This window comes from Erpetoichthys calabaricus, chromosome 5, assembly GCF_900747795.2.
Source record: "Erpetoichthys calabaricus chromosome 5, fErpCal1.3, whole genome shotgun sequence".
NCBI lineage: Eukaryota > Metazoa > Chordata > Cladistia > Polypteriformes > Polypteridae > Erpetoichthys > Erpetoichthys calabaricus.
The window spans coordinates 209,249,311-209,269,041 of NC_041398.2; the positions used below are offsets into that span (position 1 = coordinate 209,249,311).

A 19,731-nucleotide genomic window follows, 5' to 3' on the forward strand; every position below is an offset into this window, starting at 1 on the left:
CCCATCGTTGGAGCTGAGAGCACAGAAACTGTGTCTGACAATAGCATTCACACGAATGAGAAGTGAGTGGGCCGTGGGCATGTAAATGTTTGAGAGGAGGGTGGGACTTGTTAAAATCTCTTAGCAAAAGGTCTTGTATCGCAGAACCTGAAATTATCTCTCGCTGGAGTTGAAATTATCTCCGAGAAAGTCTCGTCCCAGGATTTCCTTTTATAATAGAGAGAAATACCAGTTCATTGCGACTGACAAGAATGACACCCAAGATTGGTTCCTAATGCTACTAGGATAGACTAGAACTCCCTGTAACCCCATAGTAGAAAAAATTTTTTAACATAACAAGAGATGGAAATTAATATGAATGTCCTCATACATCTTGGATTTGGGATGCAGGTGTAGGTGTAGATGTAAAAACATAAAAGCTGCATTTTCAAATGACCTACACTTTGCTAATTCTGCCTTTGTAATGCATATAATAAAAATATATCTGAATGTAGGAATCCATGTTTCATTAAAGAATTGTACTTGTTTAGTTGGATTATATTACAACAGAGGCTTTTTGTACACCAGTGATTCTGAACTTCACATTATAATAAGAACAATCATTTTGTCTATGAATTATTAATATTTGTAGTAGTAATATTTTATTTAGCAAATGACTTACTATGCATGCAGTATCTACATGATTAGGGAGTACTATATTAATTAAGTTTTAACAAGGAAGGATGCATTGTCTTCTAAATTGTACACGTTGTTGATATGTTGCCGTCAGGAATGTTCTTTCATACTTCACTTTAACCCCCCATTAACATTTATGAGATGTCATACCCAGACTGGCTACAACAGATTTTTGTCTTGTACTGATGAAGTTTTATTTTACTTATTGTAATATTAGGTTAAAATTGCGAGAGCTTAAAATTCCTTCACAACTGCGGCCAACACAGATTTTCAAGACTAAATTGCAATCACTAATTGGACAAAAATCCCATCCAGAAGGACTGATTACTGTTGGAGCCGATCCACGGTCCGGAGATGTGAAAGGCTGTAAACGGTTCACAGGTACTGGCTGAAAAAAATCAGCTGCTATGTATGTTCTGATTCTCTTTCATGCTCTTCCTTTCTTTGTGTATGTTGTGGGTGGCAAGGTGGGACAGTGGTTACCACTACTATTTTAGAGCTTCAGGGAAGTGTGAATCCTACCTCAGTCTTTGTGGATGTCTTCCTATCACATCCCACAAACATACTGGTTAGGCTTGTTGGCAATAATAGACTTGCCCAGTGAGACTGGGAACAGGGATTTAGACAGATGTGTCCTGCATTGGCTTGGCGTACAGTCCAGAACTGGTCTCTTCCTTAAGTCCACTACTGCAGTTTCCTGAACATCAGGTTATGCTGCTTGAAGAAGCTAATGGTTTATATTAACCCTCGCTTTTGCTTTCTAAATTGTAACCCTAACTTTAATGCTGTCCATTAGTTGAGATTTGCATCTAATGACTCTTCTTTAACTAGATAGCATGTCTGAAACTTGAAAGTTTTCTTTATGAAAAGACTTCTGAGTCCTAGCAGACTCCTATCTGTCCACATTCAGCCATTGTAGAGACGTGATTAAGGAGGCTAATGGCAAGTTATGTTACATCAAACTCAAGGCAGGTTGTTCTTAAGATATAAAATGTGCTTGTGAGGCTTCATTTGGAATATGAGTGTGTTCTAGTTCATAACATTATTATAAATCAATATTACAACAAAGATCATTACAAATTTCAGAAACATTATCTATATATATATAATTCACTAAGCAGCCGACAGGGCACGCAAGACAATCATGGGATACGCACGACATTGCCACGCCCGCCAACTCACAGAACCCCGCCCACCAACTCTAAGACCATGGGATACGACGACAACTCACAGAGCCACACCCACCAACTCTAAGACCATGGGACGAGAATGCCGGCTGACCCGCCCACCCGCCTGACTGTTACCAGCATTCACCGCAATGTACTGGAGTGTAAAACTATCGCAGCTGCTAAGCTTTCAGCCACGTCAGATTGAGCAATAACAGGTCTGTGATGCCCTTAGATGTCCGGGGCTGCATGCATGCTACACTGAATGGATCAACGTGTGTCTACCCGGCACCGAGAGGCGTGGGTAAGCTGTTGAACCACATTCGTAATGGAGACCGGGGCTTGCAATTGTTCCCCACGAACGAGGAATTCCCAGTAAGTGCGGGTCATAAGCTCGCACTGATTAAGTCCCTGCCCTTTGTACACACCGCCCGTCACTACTACCGATTGAATGGTTTAGTGAGGTCCTTGGATCAGCCCTGCCGCGATCGCTCACAGCCTCTGGCGGAGCGCCAAGAAGACGATCGAACTTGACTATCTAGAGGAAGTAAAAGTCGTAATTCCGTAGGTGAACCTGCGGAAGGATCATTACTGGTTGTGCCGACCCGTCATTGGACGGTTAGGACCTGAAACCTTTCGGCCTGTTTCCCCGCCCTCTCTCTGGAGAGGCGGAGGGGGTGGGAAAGGACATCCTCCCTGGGCGTCCTTCCTCTCTCCCCTTGCTATGTTGTCCGCGCCCAACCGCCGTCCAGCCCCGTCCCTCGCTCTGGGAGGTGTGGCCGCGGCGGTCGTCCTCCAGTTTTCAGTCATGGACAATTGTATGTTGCTCTTTCCAGAGTACCATCTTTTCATTCACTTACAGTCGTATCCTCAAACCCACCCCATTTGGACAACTGTGTCTTTCAGGAAGTGTTCACCCATCAGTACATAAATATGTGGCGTATGCTACGCCACAGGTTGGCTAGTTAAAACATATTACTAAAAACAGCACTAAAGAAGTTCACTGATGAGCAGTTAGACATGTTGCATGGCCACAATCTTATCCACTACAGCAAACAAAGGTTAAAAGAAGACATAGAAGTATTAGAAATTATGAAGGGAATTAGTACAGTGGATGCCAGATCTGAACTAAAAAATGATCTCTTCATCTTGAACATGGGGACACTGGGATGATGAAGGGGTAAGTATAAATTTCATCAACATTTTAGAAAGCAGTAAGGTACTAAGTAGTCATATAGAGAACAGCCCTTCATATCCTGCCTTTTCACCCAACCACTGACAAATCTATGCTAGGTTAAATGTCGTGTTCTCTTCAAAATTATTCTCATGTTAATTGTGTCTTGCTCATTTTGTGCAGGACTCAGCCCTTTATCATTTAGTAAAAATAAAGAACAGAAAAAAAAGCTGTAGCTGGCTGGCAGGATGTTTCCAGAGGCAAGGGTGCCACCAGTGTTTCACAGACAACCAAATGTACTTTGCATGTTGCTTTATTTTATAACTTCTGTTGTGGCCTTTCCATCAGCTTCTTGTATTTTCTTTATGAAGGCAGGCATACGGGGCATGAACACTCATACCTGTTATGTTCAGTTCTTGGGCACAAGCACGTGGTGTTTAAAGTAGCCGTTTTCTCAGAAAAGGCAGCAAACATTAGTTGAGAGTCTTTTTGTTCTTCATTTTTCTTAGGCTGTCTTTGTTGTGACTTAGGAATCCCCCAGCACACAAGTCCCAATAAGTTCTGTAGCTCTAAACACTTCCAATAATGCCCAGTAGAGGGGAAAACCATCAGATCTGGGTGGTAACAAGGGCAAACACAGAACGTTATATAAATAAGGTTTTATTTCCACAAAAATGCTCTGTCAAACAGAGGCATAAAGGATTTGCCTAGACAATAAGGCAATCCCAAGCAAACACAATCCCAAAAATCACAAATCTAAAGCAAGGTCAAAACACAGGGCAGAAGGTCAGAAATCTAGAAATATCAAAAGTACAGTAGAAACACAGAAACTCACGAGTGCATTTGAGTGAACCACCAGGAACTCTGGGAGACCCAGTGGATTTATAGGCTGGAGGGCAGTGGCTGGCGGTGAGTGCCAGGTGTACCCACCTCTCTGATTACCACCCACAAAACATATGGAACATAACCAAGGCATAGATACATAAACAAAGAAGATAAACAATAAACACAAGCAATAGTGATGTAAAGCAAAGAATCAAACGTGGACAAAAAGAACATAAAATAAAGATCTGAACCCCAGCCAGGGACAGAAACGTGTCTGAAACATAACAGCCTTAGTAGGTGTGAGTCTTTTCCACATTGTTTACTGAACAAATTAACCTTTACTTTCGGTTCCTGGTACAATTTTGCAGCATGTTTTTTGATTTTAGATCCTATTTATTCCAGAAATCACATGTTTTGAGTCTCAGTAGGACCAAGTTACTTAGGTAGGCAAGTGAAGTGTTTGTGGCCTTGTCTTACGTCGATTATTTAGCTCCTATTTTTGTAGGCTAGTGCTGGATTCTGTTAGTGGTGCTACATGCTCTAAAATATAATGGAAACAAAATAACTGTTGAAATTATTTTATTGATGTACAGTGGCAAGGGTAGAACTTCTGGACATTCCATTTTGGAAGCTCAAAAGCTTAAAGTGACATTCATTGTGTCTGTGCAGAATTTCCTGCAAGGGCAAAAGGCAGAAGATGACAGAAAGCAAGAAAACTACCAGATTTCTAACCCTTTGAAAAATAATGAGAGACCAGGGGAGGGAGAAAGTGAGAACACAGCAGGCAATCTTGGGTAAGACTGTCATGTCTAGCCTGAGCTCATCAAGGACTGGCAGGACATCAGTGTTCTCCCAAATATCCAAGAGGCAAAGCAGAGGAGGAAAGTAATGACATTGGAGAGACTACCTTGGAGGCCTGGACTGGTGTTCCTGCAGTAAAAATCAAAAACATTGCCAAAAACTTCTAAGCTTGAGAATAAGAAAAAGAAATTCCAGAGCTATAAGTCCATTAGGGACATATCCCCAAGCTCAGGTGTTTACTATCTCAAAGAAGAAAGTAAGTGTTTTAAATGGTGGGATTAGGACAATATCAAGGTCACAGAAAACAAAACCAGACCAAAATTTAAAGTCTTAATTCAAGCAGGGATCAAAATAACAAGGAGAAAATTGCATGTAATCGCCAGTAAGATTTTCCAATCTTGCAGAATTTAAGGCTTATGAAGAGTGACCATATATACTATCACATTTGATGATGTCATCGACTCATTCTCCCAGTGCCTGATGGGAGTGTTACTGAGGCAACACAAGGCTCTCAAAATGGCGGTGCCTGTTACCAAAACAAAATGGCATCATGAATAACATTATTAAATTAACAACTTTAAAATAAACTCCCCAAATAATAAATAAACAAACAAAAATTGATTCTCTGGGTATGAAAAAACACAGAATAGATGTAAAGATGACTTTTTAGGCTTAAGGAAAGTTCAAGGAAAATAAATAATAAAAGTTAATCACAACAGGGTGAAAACAAGGCCACCAGGGTTGAATTTTAAACTCGTCACATTAAAAACGCCAGACCTCTACAACTGTCCTCACATGTGGTACAATGGTAGTGCTGCTGCTTTCTATTAAGGAGACTGTGGAAGATTGTGGGTTCACTTCCCGGTTCCTCCCTGTGTGGATAGTGCTTTGAGTACTGAGAAAAGCGCTGTATAAATGTAATGAATTATTATTATTATATCCTAAGCAACAGGGAGCCACATCTTGGCAATGGATTTATGAAATGGCAGTGCCCACAACACAAATTAAAATCCAAAATATTTTTAGCAAAGTGAAATAACCTTTTTGTTTAAAATAACACCAATATTCTGAATCTTTACAGTTAAAAAGCTCTATATAAAGACCAAAAAAAATATTAAACACCAAACAGAATCATAACAATATGATGTGCCCGGCAACTTTAAAGAGCTGCAGTATGATGGTATCTTACGTCATGCCCACATAATTTCACACACCACGGCCACATGATCAGCAATGGCCATTCTTGCTAGAAACAACACGGAGGTGCATGTCAGAAAATTGTCCAAAATAGCAATGCCAACAAGAAAAGCAAACCACCAAACCAAACCGCCTTATAATGATATTATAAATATAACAATAGAAAGTATAACAGCAGGAAAAAAATTAAAAGGGGATGTAAACAAATTATGCCACTCACATAGAGGCAGGGACCTGTACTGTCAGTCCCAGGATGGCAACATTTTTCAACATTCGTCATTTTTTCTTTTTTTTTCTTACTGTTATTTGTTCCTCTTTTATGTGTTTAAGATCTTTCACCTCCTTCTTGTTACCCTGAGTGCAGTGGGCTGCCCCAACTGAAACTGAAGAATTCTCTGTAACAAAGTCACCAAATAATCATTCATTTTGTGTAAAATTTCATGTAAAATTTAATTGCAATAATAAAGTAATGTATTCTAAGCCATAATAAAATGACTGACATTTAAAGTTGAATATGGTCCATATGTGTTGTTTTCTGTTTTGAAGTAAACTATGTACAATCTTGTTTTTCTTTTTATATTCATTACTCAGTATCTCGGTATTGCTGGCTAAACAAATGTTTTCTTTTTCTGTTCTAAGATTCCATTGAAGAGGAGGATGCGGACTCACTTTTTAATTCCATTCAGGAGATTTTAAAAGCCGCTGTCATGGCAGAATCTGATGTGCTTTCAGAGACTTTTATTGTATTGCTTCAGACTGCCAAGGAGCTGAGTACAAAGCTATCTGCTATAGTGCCTCATGGGCTGTATCTGCCAGCGCCTCCCTTGTACTGCCCACAGCCAGCTCCTGACATCAAGGTATGTATAGTGAGAAAGCAGAAAAAATATTATTAACTGTAATGATTATAAGTATCCATCTATCCATCCATTATCCAACCTGCTATATCCTAACTGCAGGGTTGCGGGGGTCTGCTGGTGCCAATTCCAGCCAACCCAGGGTGCAAAGCAGGAAGCAGACCCCAGGCAGGGTGCTAGCCCACCGCAGATGATTATAAGTATTTAACTCACAAAATACCAATGACTGTATTTTGTATTAATCATGCTGCAGAGAACTATATAATTTTATACTTCTATATGATTTGATCTGCATTTAGGTAGGAAAGGAATTATGTTTATGCAAAGAATATGAGACTGATTTAATTCTTCTATGTGAAACAGAACACCCTGTGATATTATGAATCAATGTGATCGTTTTCTTCACTCTTGCTTAAAATTATATGACAAAAATTGTCATTTATGAATTAATAAATAAGGATTTTTAATCTAATCAAACAAATATAATCTAATGAAGATATTAAAGTTATAAGAATGTAATCTCTTTATAACTAATGCAATGAACTTAAAGAAAACTGCTTAAAGTGGGTTTGTACTGAGACGGGCACATTGTTTAGATAATGTAGACGCCTGGTACTGCTTTGTTTTTCTCTACACCTATGTCATAAATTAAGATGTCCCCTAATATTTATGGATGACCTCAAATTGAACTGTTATGTTTCTTTCTGTTCTCTCTTTGGCTAATGAACAAGTTAGGTGATAAAAGGGTGAACATTTTTTTCTTTTTCCAGTCTGCCCACATTCTCCAACAGGGCAGTCTCACAGTTTTTTTACTCACCAAGAATAAAGAATAAATAATAAAGAAATTGCTTTTAATTTTAAATTGGTGTTTATCCCGTCGTTTTCCAACTTCAGCGCTCACAATAGCAAATCCAGAAATAAAGTGAACAGATGCAATATCTGAGAAAAATGTGTTCTTCATGTGTTAACGTGCCATGCTCTTGACAAACAGCTTTGTTATCTTGCTTGGCTGTAGGAACTACCTGGTCATCGCCATGAGGCTCCTCTGAGCCCAGCTAATCTCACCAGTAGCATATCATCAGCAGTCTGATGCTGAGTTACTTCCTAGATAGCCTAGTTTCTGACGTCTTTCATGATTTTGTTTATCCTAAGGATTTTTTTAGCTTCTCAGCATTGCATTTCTCTCTGCCCCTCTGTTGGTTTGATCTGGTCTTGATTATGGCATTTTTTAATCTTGTCTTTCTATGTTTATTTTTTTCTCTTTCTAAAGAATATGTAAATAGTGTCTCTAACCCCTCCTTGATGATGTTACCTCTTATCTCCAATGTTCAATGTTTATATTGCTCTCTGTATACATTTCCATCTGAACTATTGTGCATCCAAATATTAATTTTTCCAAACATCTGATCTGTATCCAGTATTTTTATTTAAGAACACTGCCCCTGTTCTCCAGACTGTTTTGGCAGACATTTGTGAAATGTCCCTGATGTTGAACTGACGTAGACACAGGGAACACATTTGAAAAGAATGCTTCAGTAGTTTGCTTTTATGTCTTGTAGAGGTTTTTACTTGAAGGAACTGTCTTGTGCTTGTCATGCCTTTATTGTCAGGCATCATCTGAACATCCCCAGGAAAATGACAATGTTATGATCCGAATTTATTTTTACATTTTTCTGACTTTTTCCTTTGTCTTTTTTGGTCTAGTATCCCTTTGGGGTTTGAATAGATGTAGAGTTTCAGAGAAACAACCATAAGAAATCTGACAAACGAGAGGAGACCATTCAGTCCATCAAATAGATGTAGAGTTTCATAGAAACAACCATAAGAAATCTGACAAACGAGAGGAGACCATTCAGTCCATCAAGCCTGCATTTCACTTCACTTATTTGATTCTTTCGAACTAAACAATTATGTGAATTGATTCATTTGATTTGTTCCATTCATCCTGTGGTTGTTGGGAGAAACTGCAGGCCCACAAGGTTAATTGTTGGGGCAATAACAAAGTCATCTTCATTTAATTGAAATAATTGATCAAAAACATTCACTCGATGATGCTAAACAAACCAAAAATCATAGTGCTTGCTTCAGGAACATTTCTTGGCTGATAAAGCCTCTCAAAGTAAGAGGTGCTCCATCCTGCAGTGCACTCTCTTTAACGAGTGATGCCTCCTTATGCAAACCGCGGGATATGTAACAGTAGGACAGGAAGGGGCGGAGTCAACTGCCCTTCTCAGCACTGTGGAGGGAACAAAAGAGTATAAGGTTAGCGCCAGTGACCCCTCTTGACCTGGGGTGGAAGTTCAACAATAAGTGAAAAGAATTTATACTGGGATAATGATTCAATAACCCATCCATCCATTATTGAATTATCCATTATATAACCCAACTACAGGGTCATGGGGTCTGCTGGAGCCAATCCCAGCCAACACAGGGCGCAAGGCAGGATACAAACCCCGGGCAGGGCGTCAGCCCACTGCAGTCATTCAATAATTCACTTTGTAAATCAAATGAATGAGAATCATATGACTCCAAGAATAAAATGAACAAGAATTGTGTGACTCATTCTTGGGTAATCATTCAGTTTGAGCTCAAAAGAATTAGTGAATGATACATATTTGATGCATTCAATAAAAAGTGCGCACTAAAGTAAATTGGAAAGTAAATATATTTTAGTAACAAGAATAATATTAGTATAAGGTTCAGTTTTATGGGACTTATATTTTGAATGTACAAAGGCACATAAACTTTTTAAATATTAATATTATGTTTATATATCCTGTATAAAACAATTCCAATAATACATTGTTCAAAACATAAACTTAAAACCTTCTAATATAAATGAATGTGTTGTTACTGTATTGTACTTCTATGATACATGAGAATAATCAACAACAGAATGTTTGCCAATAATGATTTAGTTCTAACTAGAAAAAATCACCAGTGCAGTAAACAAGAATCATAAATCAGATGGGTGGCACTTGCACATGCACTTTAAACAGTTTAGATGTTTGTTTAGATCAAAAGAGGCTGATAGCATCACACATGTGCTGTATTGCAAAATCAATTACCATGATTCACTGGAAAGAGTCACTCAAAAAGAATCAGTCGTTCTCGAATTACCTGTCACTACATCCAAATTTCTCTGTTATAATAAAAAAATCCTGGGACGAGACGAGACTTTGTGCCAATAGATTTAACCAGCCAGGGGCCAGAAATAAAAGAAAAAGAGTAGATGACAAAGTAGAACGTTGTAAGAAATTGAAAAACATTGGCACAAAACACATGCAGAACAGGTTAGAGATTATGAAAGTACTAAAAAAAAGTCTCAAAAAAAAGTCGAAAGTGTCAAAAAACTGATAGTAAAGATTGCTTTAGCGGAAACAAACGGAAATTATTACTCGGTGAAATAACGGAACAGCGAAAAGAGATCAAATATATTTTTCGGATTTAAACTTTAAGTTGGAGACTTATAGATCATCTAATTTGTGTTGCCATCAGGGAAAGTAGTGTTTCTTCCCAATGAAGAGGCGTATCTGCAAGAATTAAAAGATGTGTTGTTTGGGGTAAGTGAAATCCACATATGCGAGTGGCAGAGACATGAAGTGGCTGACGCATAGCGCAGGCCCAGGGGACTGGCGAGCGAAATGAGCAGGGGGTGAAGCCCCCTAGTGAATTAAAAAAAAAAAAAAAAAACAGATAGTGGGTCACACATAAGCTAACACTCGAAATGGCAACAAATCCAAATCTGTAAAAAGAATGACTAAATCCAAAATTCAGGCAATTAGGAAATTGAACACCAGACTGACATCAAATCCAAAAAGCAATCAAAACAGAGGTCAAACACCAAAGAACCAATGAAATTTTAGACTGCAGATGCTCAAATGAAGGCCTCCTTTGAGGTTCTTGGCTTTATTTGCCCAGCTTTTATCATTGTAGCTACTGCACAGCAAGTAGAATATGGAAACCAAAAATCGGAAGAGTGGCAAGGCTCCAGCTAGCAACTAGGATGATATTGTTCTGTCAGCGAACTGGCAGATAAACCTTTGAGCAAAAACTGGGCGATGCATGAAAAAAAAAACCAAAGCAATAAAATAAATAAATAAAGTGAATGAAACAGAAGCCCAATACAAGAGACAAAAATCATGGTTGAGAGAACAAGAGGGTCAACACTGAAAGTACACATGAGAAAAGATCACAAAGATAAACTTGGAACAGCCTCAGAGTGTTGGTGTCTGCAGACTGGATACTGATTTTACTCATAGATGTCATTTTTATCTTGTCTTGTCGATTATGAGTGGGTCCCGACCTCAGAGGCCACGTCCCTAGCGATGCGGGAAGCAGTCGTAACGATGGAAATAAACACTGGCAGCCTTTGAGGACCCCAAATCATACCAAATCATGACAAATATACTGTACATTATACAGTACAACTTTTCAGACAGTTCACATTTAACAATGGTGGGATGCAATGGTTAAAGATGAATATATACAACCACTGCCATTTGGACACTGGAACGTTGAAAGGAGAGCCCAATCCTACGTCTTCAGCCCCATTTAAACCAGCGGTCACAGAACACAAGGTTTAAAGGTCTAATGCACCTGTTCTAACCCTGCATGGTCTAATCTGCTTTTAGATATTTCACCCCAAAATGGCCTCCTGCTGTTACATCTTAGTGGTTAACCTTGACCTAGGTTTAGATTTGTCTGCTGTCCTATTTTCTCTTTGCTTTCTTTACTACTGTCTGTGGATCCTCCTTGCAGAAACAAGGGACCTGAAAGTTATTCTTGATTATAAACTTAAAAATATTCATGTCTGTGACTGCCTTTGTCATGTATACAGCAGGGATATGGTTTATAGTGCTGCATGCAGTATACTAAATCATTTCACATTTCTTCAGTTAGATCTTTAAGCCATTATTTTATGTCCTTTCTGTAAATAGTCAGATGGAATCATTTATCGTATGTCGCAGTGGGTGCAGACCCAGGAGAGCTCCAGGGGGGCGTTTACAGTCACACTCTGCTTTTGTTCTCTCACCCCACCAGTGCATTAGGATCCTTAAACAATGGAAAGTTCCTTGCATGTGAAAGGCAATTGAGGGTATCTTTCCAGGAACAGATTATTTGACCACACACAAGCATAAATGGATTTTCCTCTGTAGCTGTAGTTTCTGGAACAACATTGAGAACATCGATTGATGACATGGCAGCGTCCCCATCACCTAGAGGTTTACTGGCCATGTACTTGTGGTGCCAAAACATAATCACAAAATATTTATTTACATTTACTTATTCATAACTATTATAAGGAAGTGACAGAATAAAAATGTAAAAGCTGAAGCCTTATAATAAGAGGTAAAAGTATGTATTTATTTAAAATCTGTAACAAAAGTGGAATCACATCCATGTGATCAGAAATATTACACACTGATTATAGAATGCTGGCCCTAAATTATTTTGATGTTGTTCTCATAATAATAGCTACAATAGGACTGGGCCACCATCAGCATTATTACTGTTGTGTGTCACATAACATTGACTAAATCACTTTTGACTGCAATTCAAGGTCATGGAGAAGGTAGCCCCTCAGGAACAGGACAGGAGCCAGCCCTGGAAGGAGGGCACTTTACATGACCCACTAACACACTCTCTCAAATAAACCTGACACACACATATTTACGATGTGATGGAAAACCAGAGCATCCAGACAGACATGGAGAGAACATGAAAACTCCCAGCAGACATCAACAAGATGTGAGATTCATACCCCAGATCAGGGTTGGCCCTTTATCATATGCACATCGCACACTGTGTGTGGGTCCCATGACCAGAGGACTGATGTGGGAGGGCCTGTTGGGAGTTTGCAGGTCTCTGTGATTCAGGAGCTCCACTGGACAGCCAAGTGGATTGTATGTTCTTGTTCCCTGGTTTACTTGACTTGAGTCAGATAACTCTACCCCTAACCCTAATCCTAACCAAGTGAATCGCATAACATCGCTGACATATAATGGAAAGTGACAACCTCCTCAATGGAGCGGAGCTCTGGAGGTCAGCAGCTTGACTCTGTTGGTGCTTATTGCTGTTTTATGAATCATCAAATTAACGTCAATGACAGTCACCTGTTGTGATCATTTTCCATTAACAAACGGAGAGATTGGTGGCTTCAAGTCAACACTAGTCAGGGGCAGAGAAGAGAAAAACAACAAAAAAAACAATGAAGAAGCAGCTCATGCTGTACTTGTGGTTGTATTTTATAATCTAAATTTGTGTAACTTCCAGTAAGCCAGCTAACAACAATAACAACATTTATTTATATAGCATGTTTTCATATAAATGAGGTATCTTAAAGTGCTTTACAAAATGAAGAAAAAAGAAAAAAATATAAAAATTAGGCAATACTAATTAACAAACAATAAAGCTAAGTAAAGTCTGGTGGCCAGGGAGGACAGAAAAACAAAAACAAAACTCCAGAGGGCTGGAGAAAAAAAACAAAATTTTTAGGGATTCCAAGGTCACGAGACCACCCAGCCCCCACTAGGCATTCTACCTAACATAAATGATCTAAATCAACGTTAATCTAATTAACGTTAATTCAGTTACACTAAAGTTACACTAAAGCTACTGATTTTTCTGGACTAATGGGAGTAACATTATGTGGAATAATTTTGACCCCAAGTGTTTCAACAGACAGTATCTAATATTACATTACCCAGCTGAAACATGGTTGAAGATTATTTACTGCCACCACATAGACCTCGGACCACATGTTGTTAAAGGCTGCTAAAGTTGAAATGCTCTGAGTGTTGTTACATTGAGGACACATTTGTAAATTTCATCGACACACACAGGCTCTCTTACATGCTAGTTAGTGATTGGCTGAATTATGGGAAAGCAACTTTAACATCAAAAAAGAACAATTAACTTCAACTGCTGGTTAATTTTTTCGGTAGCTAACATTGCTAATTTAGTTACTGCCTTGTTGCTATCTGCTGTCATTGGAAAAACAAAATTACATTTGGATAAATTTGTAAATATAGGTGATAGAGTCGCATATTCATTTTTTAACTATCAAAATATTCGGCTTCATTTTGACCCTGTATTTACTGCATTATGTAAGATTATTAAGTACACTCATTAGTAATAGAAGTTTTTATTTTATTATTACCATTATTATTATTAGCAGTAGCAGTAGTAGTAGTACACTGCAAAAAATGAAATCTAAACAAGTGGAAAGTATTTATATCGTGACGTTAAATGTTGTTTTCCCTATTGTAAGAATTATTGACTAATCAAAAAATTTGTATTTACAATTATTTAGCAAACTTAAATAAATCTTGTCGAGTAAATTTTGCAGATTTTTTTTGCTAAATAAATCAAAATAACTCCTTTTTAAAGTTTTTTGTCTAGTTTTTGCATATGCATCTTTGCATTGTGGTAGTACTAGTACCGTCTTTTTCCGAAAATAAGACACTGTCTTACTTTCTTTTTTGGTCCAAAATACGCACTAGGGCTTATTTTCGGGGGAGGACAAAAATAAAAGTATATTTATATATTTTTATTTAATATTTATTTATTTTACACAGAATACAGAAATTAAAATTTATTCAATTACAGTCATGTCATCTTCTTCTGGAACATCGTCATAAATCAAGATTTACACCCCTGGAGTCTTCCACAATTCCCTTTTTGTACTCGACGGAATAGCTCTTTCGTTTTGTACTCATTTTAACTGCGGTTAAAAATTATTCACTTTATAAAAAATATAAAATTACGTATGAGGAAATAATCAGACTTACAAGACTGAAATGAACAAACATTGTATCTGCACTGTCGCTCAATGTAAACTGCTGCCTTAACGAACAATTATTTATAGTGTGCGCCAACGACGCGTTCCGTCGCATTGCGCATATGCATGCCCCCCTCCACCCCCTCCCCACCTCATTCGACCATACTCTGCGATACGCGCGACGCAGTACAACACAGCAGAGCAGAGTGGACACAATATTTATGTATTCATGCTGCCTTATGTTGTATTTTTAAGATAAATTCCAAGAATTAATTTGAAACGAACTGTAGAGGTAAACAATGAATTTCTCAGAATATTTTATTTCAAACATTTCTCTGAAATACGAGTATTAGGGAAGCTAAACATACTTAATAAATCTACAGCATTTTTTAACGAATTCTTTTTTTCACATTATTTTAACTAGGGCTTATTTTCGGGGGAGGGCTTATATTACAAAAAGTTCCGAAAATCTCGATAGGGCTTATTTTCGGGGGATGTCTTATTTTCAGAAAAAGACGGTAGTATTTAGTAGTTGTTGTATTTTATGTTATTATCTTTATTTGCAGTTGTAGTCTTAAAATTGTTTTTGTTCTTGTATCACATCACAAGTGATACTGTTGGCGAAATCAAGTAAGAAAGAGTAACTGCATATTGATACCCATTGATTAGGATGGGGGGGGCAATAAGATTCTAGTTAGGGTTCCAGTGTGGCTATGGGCGGCCCTGCCTTGGATTCTGGGTCTATCTGCACCAATGCTAACTACAGCTTGAGACAAAGATTAAACTGGGAAAAAAACAGCATAAAATGTGTTCATGTCATGTTCGAGTCTTCTAGTTTAATTTATAGACAGACACTTGCTTTGCAGCCAGATTTGGTAACATTCGTACCCTCTGATTTCCTCCCTGTTGCTTTCCATTATCTCTGATGTGGCTTCTCAGTTTTATTTACTTAGTTGGCTAAGTTGAAGGCATGCATTACCAGAACCTGCTGCAAGACTACAGTTCTACTTTTATTTCAGAAATGTCTCTGAACTTCAGGCCAGTATTAATGTGTGCCACTGAAGGTGGTTAGTGTAACATCACGTGGAGAAATCCAGCAGAGAACTCAACTTAAGCGGGGCTTATTTAATGGTAACACAGACCTTTAGAAGAGCCAACGTTCAGGTGGATGGCTTGTACAACAGTTAATGAATGATGAAACAAAAGTCAATCCACTTGGTCCAGACTTTAACAGTAGTTTTCTAAATACAGTGAACCCTCGTTTATCGCGGTTAATCTGTTCCAGACTCTACCGCGATAAATGAATTTCCGCGAAGTAGGATTCTTTATTTATAAATCGAATATTTTCGTAGTTACAGTATAGAAAACCTGTTTATGACCTTCTAAATACGTTTTTTAACATTATTAGAGCCCTCTAGACATGAAATAATGAACCAACCCTTGCTCGCCGTGAAATCCATGAACGTTGTAGAAGGGTTGAGGTTCATCCGCCGTAAAGCGCTGATAGAGCTGCCTCGCCTTCTCCCGGATGACCAGCGAATCCAACGGAATGTTTTTCTTAAGGCTGTCGCTGATCCAAACGGCTAGGACAGACTCCATTTACACTATGAACTTATTACGACTTGTCACGACGCGCTTTGCTTCCTTGTTGAAAGAGACAGTAGCCGTTTCACGGATGTTCTTTTCATCTTTACGGATGGAGCGAACAGTAGACTCATTCAAGTCGTAATGGTGGGCAACCTCCATGATTTTCTTGCCATCTTTGATCATATCCAAGAGTTTCACCTTCTCCTGGATGGTAAGCATCTTCCTCCGGAGCTTAGTTTCATTGTCAGAAGGCTTAGAAAAAGCAGCACGTTTAGGAGCCATCGTGGGGCTTAGATAAAAGTTCTCAGAAAGCGCATGCATAGTGATGTAGCGTGTATGAGAAAAAAACGCGAGAGAGTGAAGCCGCAAAAGTCGAAGCGTGATATAGTGAGGGATCACTGTATTCTATTATGTGGATTCATGTACATAATTGTTTTTGATCCATTGGTGCTGCTAATGTATGTATTTTTTGATGTTGATCTTCTTAATCTTTACTTTTATTAGGATGTCCCAGATGACATAGCATTAAGAACAGAACTCATGACACGCCAGAGTCTATCCAGTGTGCTTCAGCGCATGCTATTATTGTTTAGTGCTGCCCATTGTTCACTTTCAGCTGCCCAGTGGTATATTAGGAAACTGAAGCATTGTCGGAAAGTCATGAACAAGGTAAATTATTTATTTTTATTAATTGCACCGTTTGCTATAGGATGGCATGGCTTCACAGTGGGCATTGTTGTTGCTTCTTGAATGCATGTGGTTTCTACCAGCTACTCTACTCTTCCTGCCTAAGGCATGTGTGTTAAGCTATAGTGGGCCCTAAGTAAATGTGAACATTAGAATGTTTAAATCTTTAGATGAGAACAAGCCATTCAGACAACAATGTTCATCAGTCCTATCCACCTAATTTGTCCAAAATAACATCAAGTCGAGTTTTGCATGTCTTTAAAGTCGTACTGTTTACCACAATACTTAGCAACTTATTATATCAGTGGTTCTCAGTGTGTAGTGTAATGAAATACAAAGACAATTATAAAGAGCTGGGACACCTCGAAGGCAAGCCCTGTATATCTGATGGAAAAAAAGAAATCTGCAAAAAGGTTTAAAGGTCTTCCTAGGCTACAAGTCAAATTAGCGACTGAGGTAACGATGGCAGTGCTACCCCATAAGTGGAAAGCAAGCCTGGAAGGGGTGGGGACAGTGGGCAGTAACCTGGTAATGACATCACTGGGACTGGCATTCCTCCAGTCTGTAGGAGAAAAGGAGGGAAAGCATTAGGCAACAGCACTAACCCTTGTCTCGGGGTGGAACTGCAGCTAAATGAGCCCTCAAGTTGTCTCCTAATCACACGTGTGTGACAGTAGAAGAACCTCCTAATGTTTGTGCAAAATGTACCCAAATTGGACCTAAGAGGGAGAGACACACGCTTACCTGGTTACTGTGGAGTGGAGGGAGAAGAAAGACCACAATCCCCAGTAAAATTCCTCAGTTTTGATGTGTGGTTTCCAGTTAGTCTCAAAAACTCAAAGAGGTGGGGAGCAAGGTGGTGGCATTACGTCAGAGGGAGACTTCAAGTTGGGACTGGCGGCGAACATGCAAGAGGAGAATGAGGTGGGGTGGGCAAAACAAGAGTAAAGTCTCACAGCAGAAGCACTGGGAGATGGAGCAGAGCGGTGTAATTGAAGGAAAGCCACAAACAGAGACACAGGTTCAGTCGCTATGTTCTTTTAAGGGCCATTTTACCCATTTTTTTTCCCCCATGTGTTCCCTCACATATCAGATAAGAGCTACTCATGTATTACACCAGCTACAAACCCACAGCTCAAGCCAATAATTGCACTGACAGAGAATAACTTTGAAGCAAAAATTGATTAACATTTTTAAGTTATTTAAAACCTACATGAGATAATGTAAAGACAATATTTACTGTTTTGCAGGGTTGCCATGAACCCACAAATGCAGCATGGTGGCCCTCAGTTTGAAAACTTCTGTGCTGGAGGACCAACACTAAAATCGTACATTGCTCAATAAATCCTATGGCTGCGTTCATGAAATGTTATATTTACATTATTGTTTCTGCAGTGCAAAATGTTGGTTACATGGAGGTTCACGCATTTCATTGAGGAGTTTTAATGGAGGGCCAACCTCACATAAATGAAGTATGACTCCAAAACAGCTGATGTTCATAGAATTTTGCACGTATATTATATTTAACCCAGCGTAACACATGCAGTTCATGGAATCTCAAAGTTTCACCATGAAAAGGGGCTCCAATAAAGGAAACAACACAAAACCAATAATTTTTCCCAGCTTACGTGTCATGTCAATGATTCATTTATACAACAAGCAATCCAGTTTATTATTGTGGTATTAAACATCTATTTGTGAAGCCACCGTAATCTAGGTAATACCCACCCAGCAAGAAGTTATGGTGATTATGGAATCCAATCACACACAAAAAGAACAAATTCTTGACCCAAGAGAGTAGAGGTATTGATACAGTAGTCATATCAGAGAGGCAGTTTACATGGTGGATAAGACACTTGCATTTCAGTCAGTAATGTCAAAATGGTCAATGTTTTAAAAACACATTCATATTTCATTCATTACTTACTTTAATATATTTTACAAATATGCCAGGTGCTTCAGCTGGTGACCTTATAAACCTGGGGTGGGCAACGTCAGTCCTGGAGAGCCGCAGTGGCTGCAGGATTTTGTTCCAACCCAATTACTTAATTAGAAGCCAATCCTTGCCAGTCTCAGACTTTATTTAATTTTTTGGCTTGTTAGTCTGCAATGTTAGGTTCTTATATCATAGATTGTTTCTTTTCCAGTGAAATCATCCAAATGATTTGAGACCTAAAACGGATCATTTTCAGTCACATTTTACTCTTAAGTGTTTTATTAAATCAAATAGTGCATGATGAATCCACACAGGTTTAAATGGAAACAAGTAAGATGAAGAACTTCTGCCTCCTTTGTCATTTACATCTTACTGATAATAAGAAGCCATTAAATCACTGAATGCAGCTGTTTAACTCTTTCAGGGCTGATGTCGACTTTTGTTAAAAGGAGGAGTTGACGATGGTAATCAGCTTTAAACTGTGACAAAACCAACTGTTATGTTTTAGTTGGACTCTCGTTGCCTGAAGGAATGTTAGATTAATTGGTTTGACCGAGATTTCCTGCGCTCGCGTGAGTAGCGCAAACAAAGGCAAAAATGGGACTGACATCTGGCAAGAGATCAAAGCGAATGCGTAAAGCAAAATACTCTGCAGACGACATTTTGCCTATTATCTCTCAACTGGACTATGGCTTGTCGGATTCCGATTTTGATACAAGTGATCGAAAATGAATGTGGGGTTCCAGCTTCAGCTGATTGGTCCCCAGTTAATCGTGGTACTGACAATGTTCACTAGGTAGAACTGCCACTTAACAATGATAAGAGGTAGAAACGACATTGCAATGCACTGCGACCGTGATCACTGCTGCTGTTGCTGCCCCAGCCACGCGAAAACAGTCTGGCAACAAGCCTGCTGCACATTCTTGGCAAACTGGCAGCCACAGCATGCAGCAATAGACATTTTCTGTTGATTTCTGTGTGAAACCATTGCTTTTCAGAAACTGTTTTTGTAAAAAATATTCAGCCCTCAAAGAGTTAAGATTAAC

The 19,731-nt window shown here is 38.8% G+C and overlaps 1 protein-coding gene across 1 annotated transcript in view; it reads left to right on the forward strand.

Annotated features, from left to right (window-relative positions):
* Positions 1 to 19,731, forward strand: part of LOC114652873 (ciliogenesis and planar polarity effector 1-like) — a 122,297-nt gene that overhangs the window by 78,112 nt on the left and 24,454 nt on the right. The window contains exons 19-21 of the mRNA XM_051928577.1: positions 893 to 1,056; positions 6,478 to 6,695; positions 16,567 to 16,731. Of these exons, the coding sequence (XP_051784537.1) occupies positions 893 to 1,056; positions 6,478 to 6,695; positions 16,567 to 16,731 (547 nt within the window). The remainder of the gene's footprint in view (positions 1 to 892; positions 1,057 to 6,477; positions 6,696 to 16,566; positions 16,732 to 19,731) is intronic.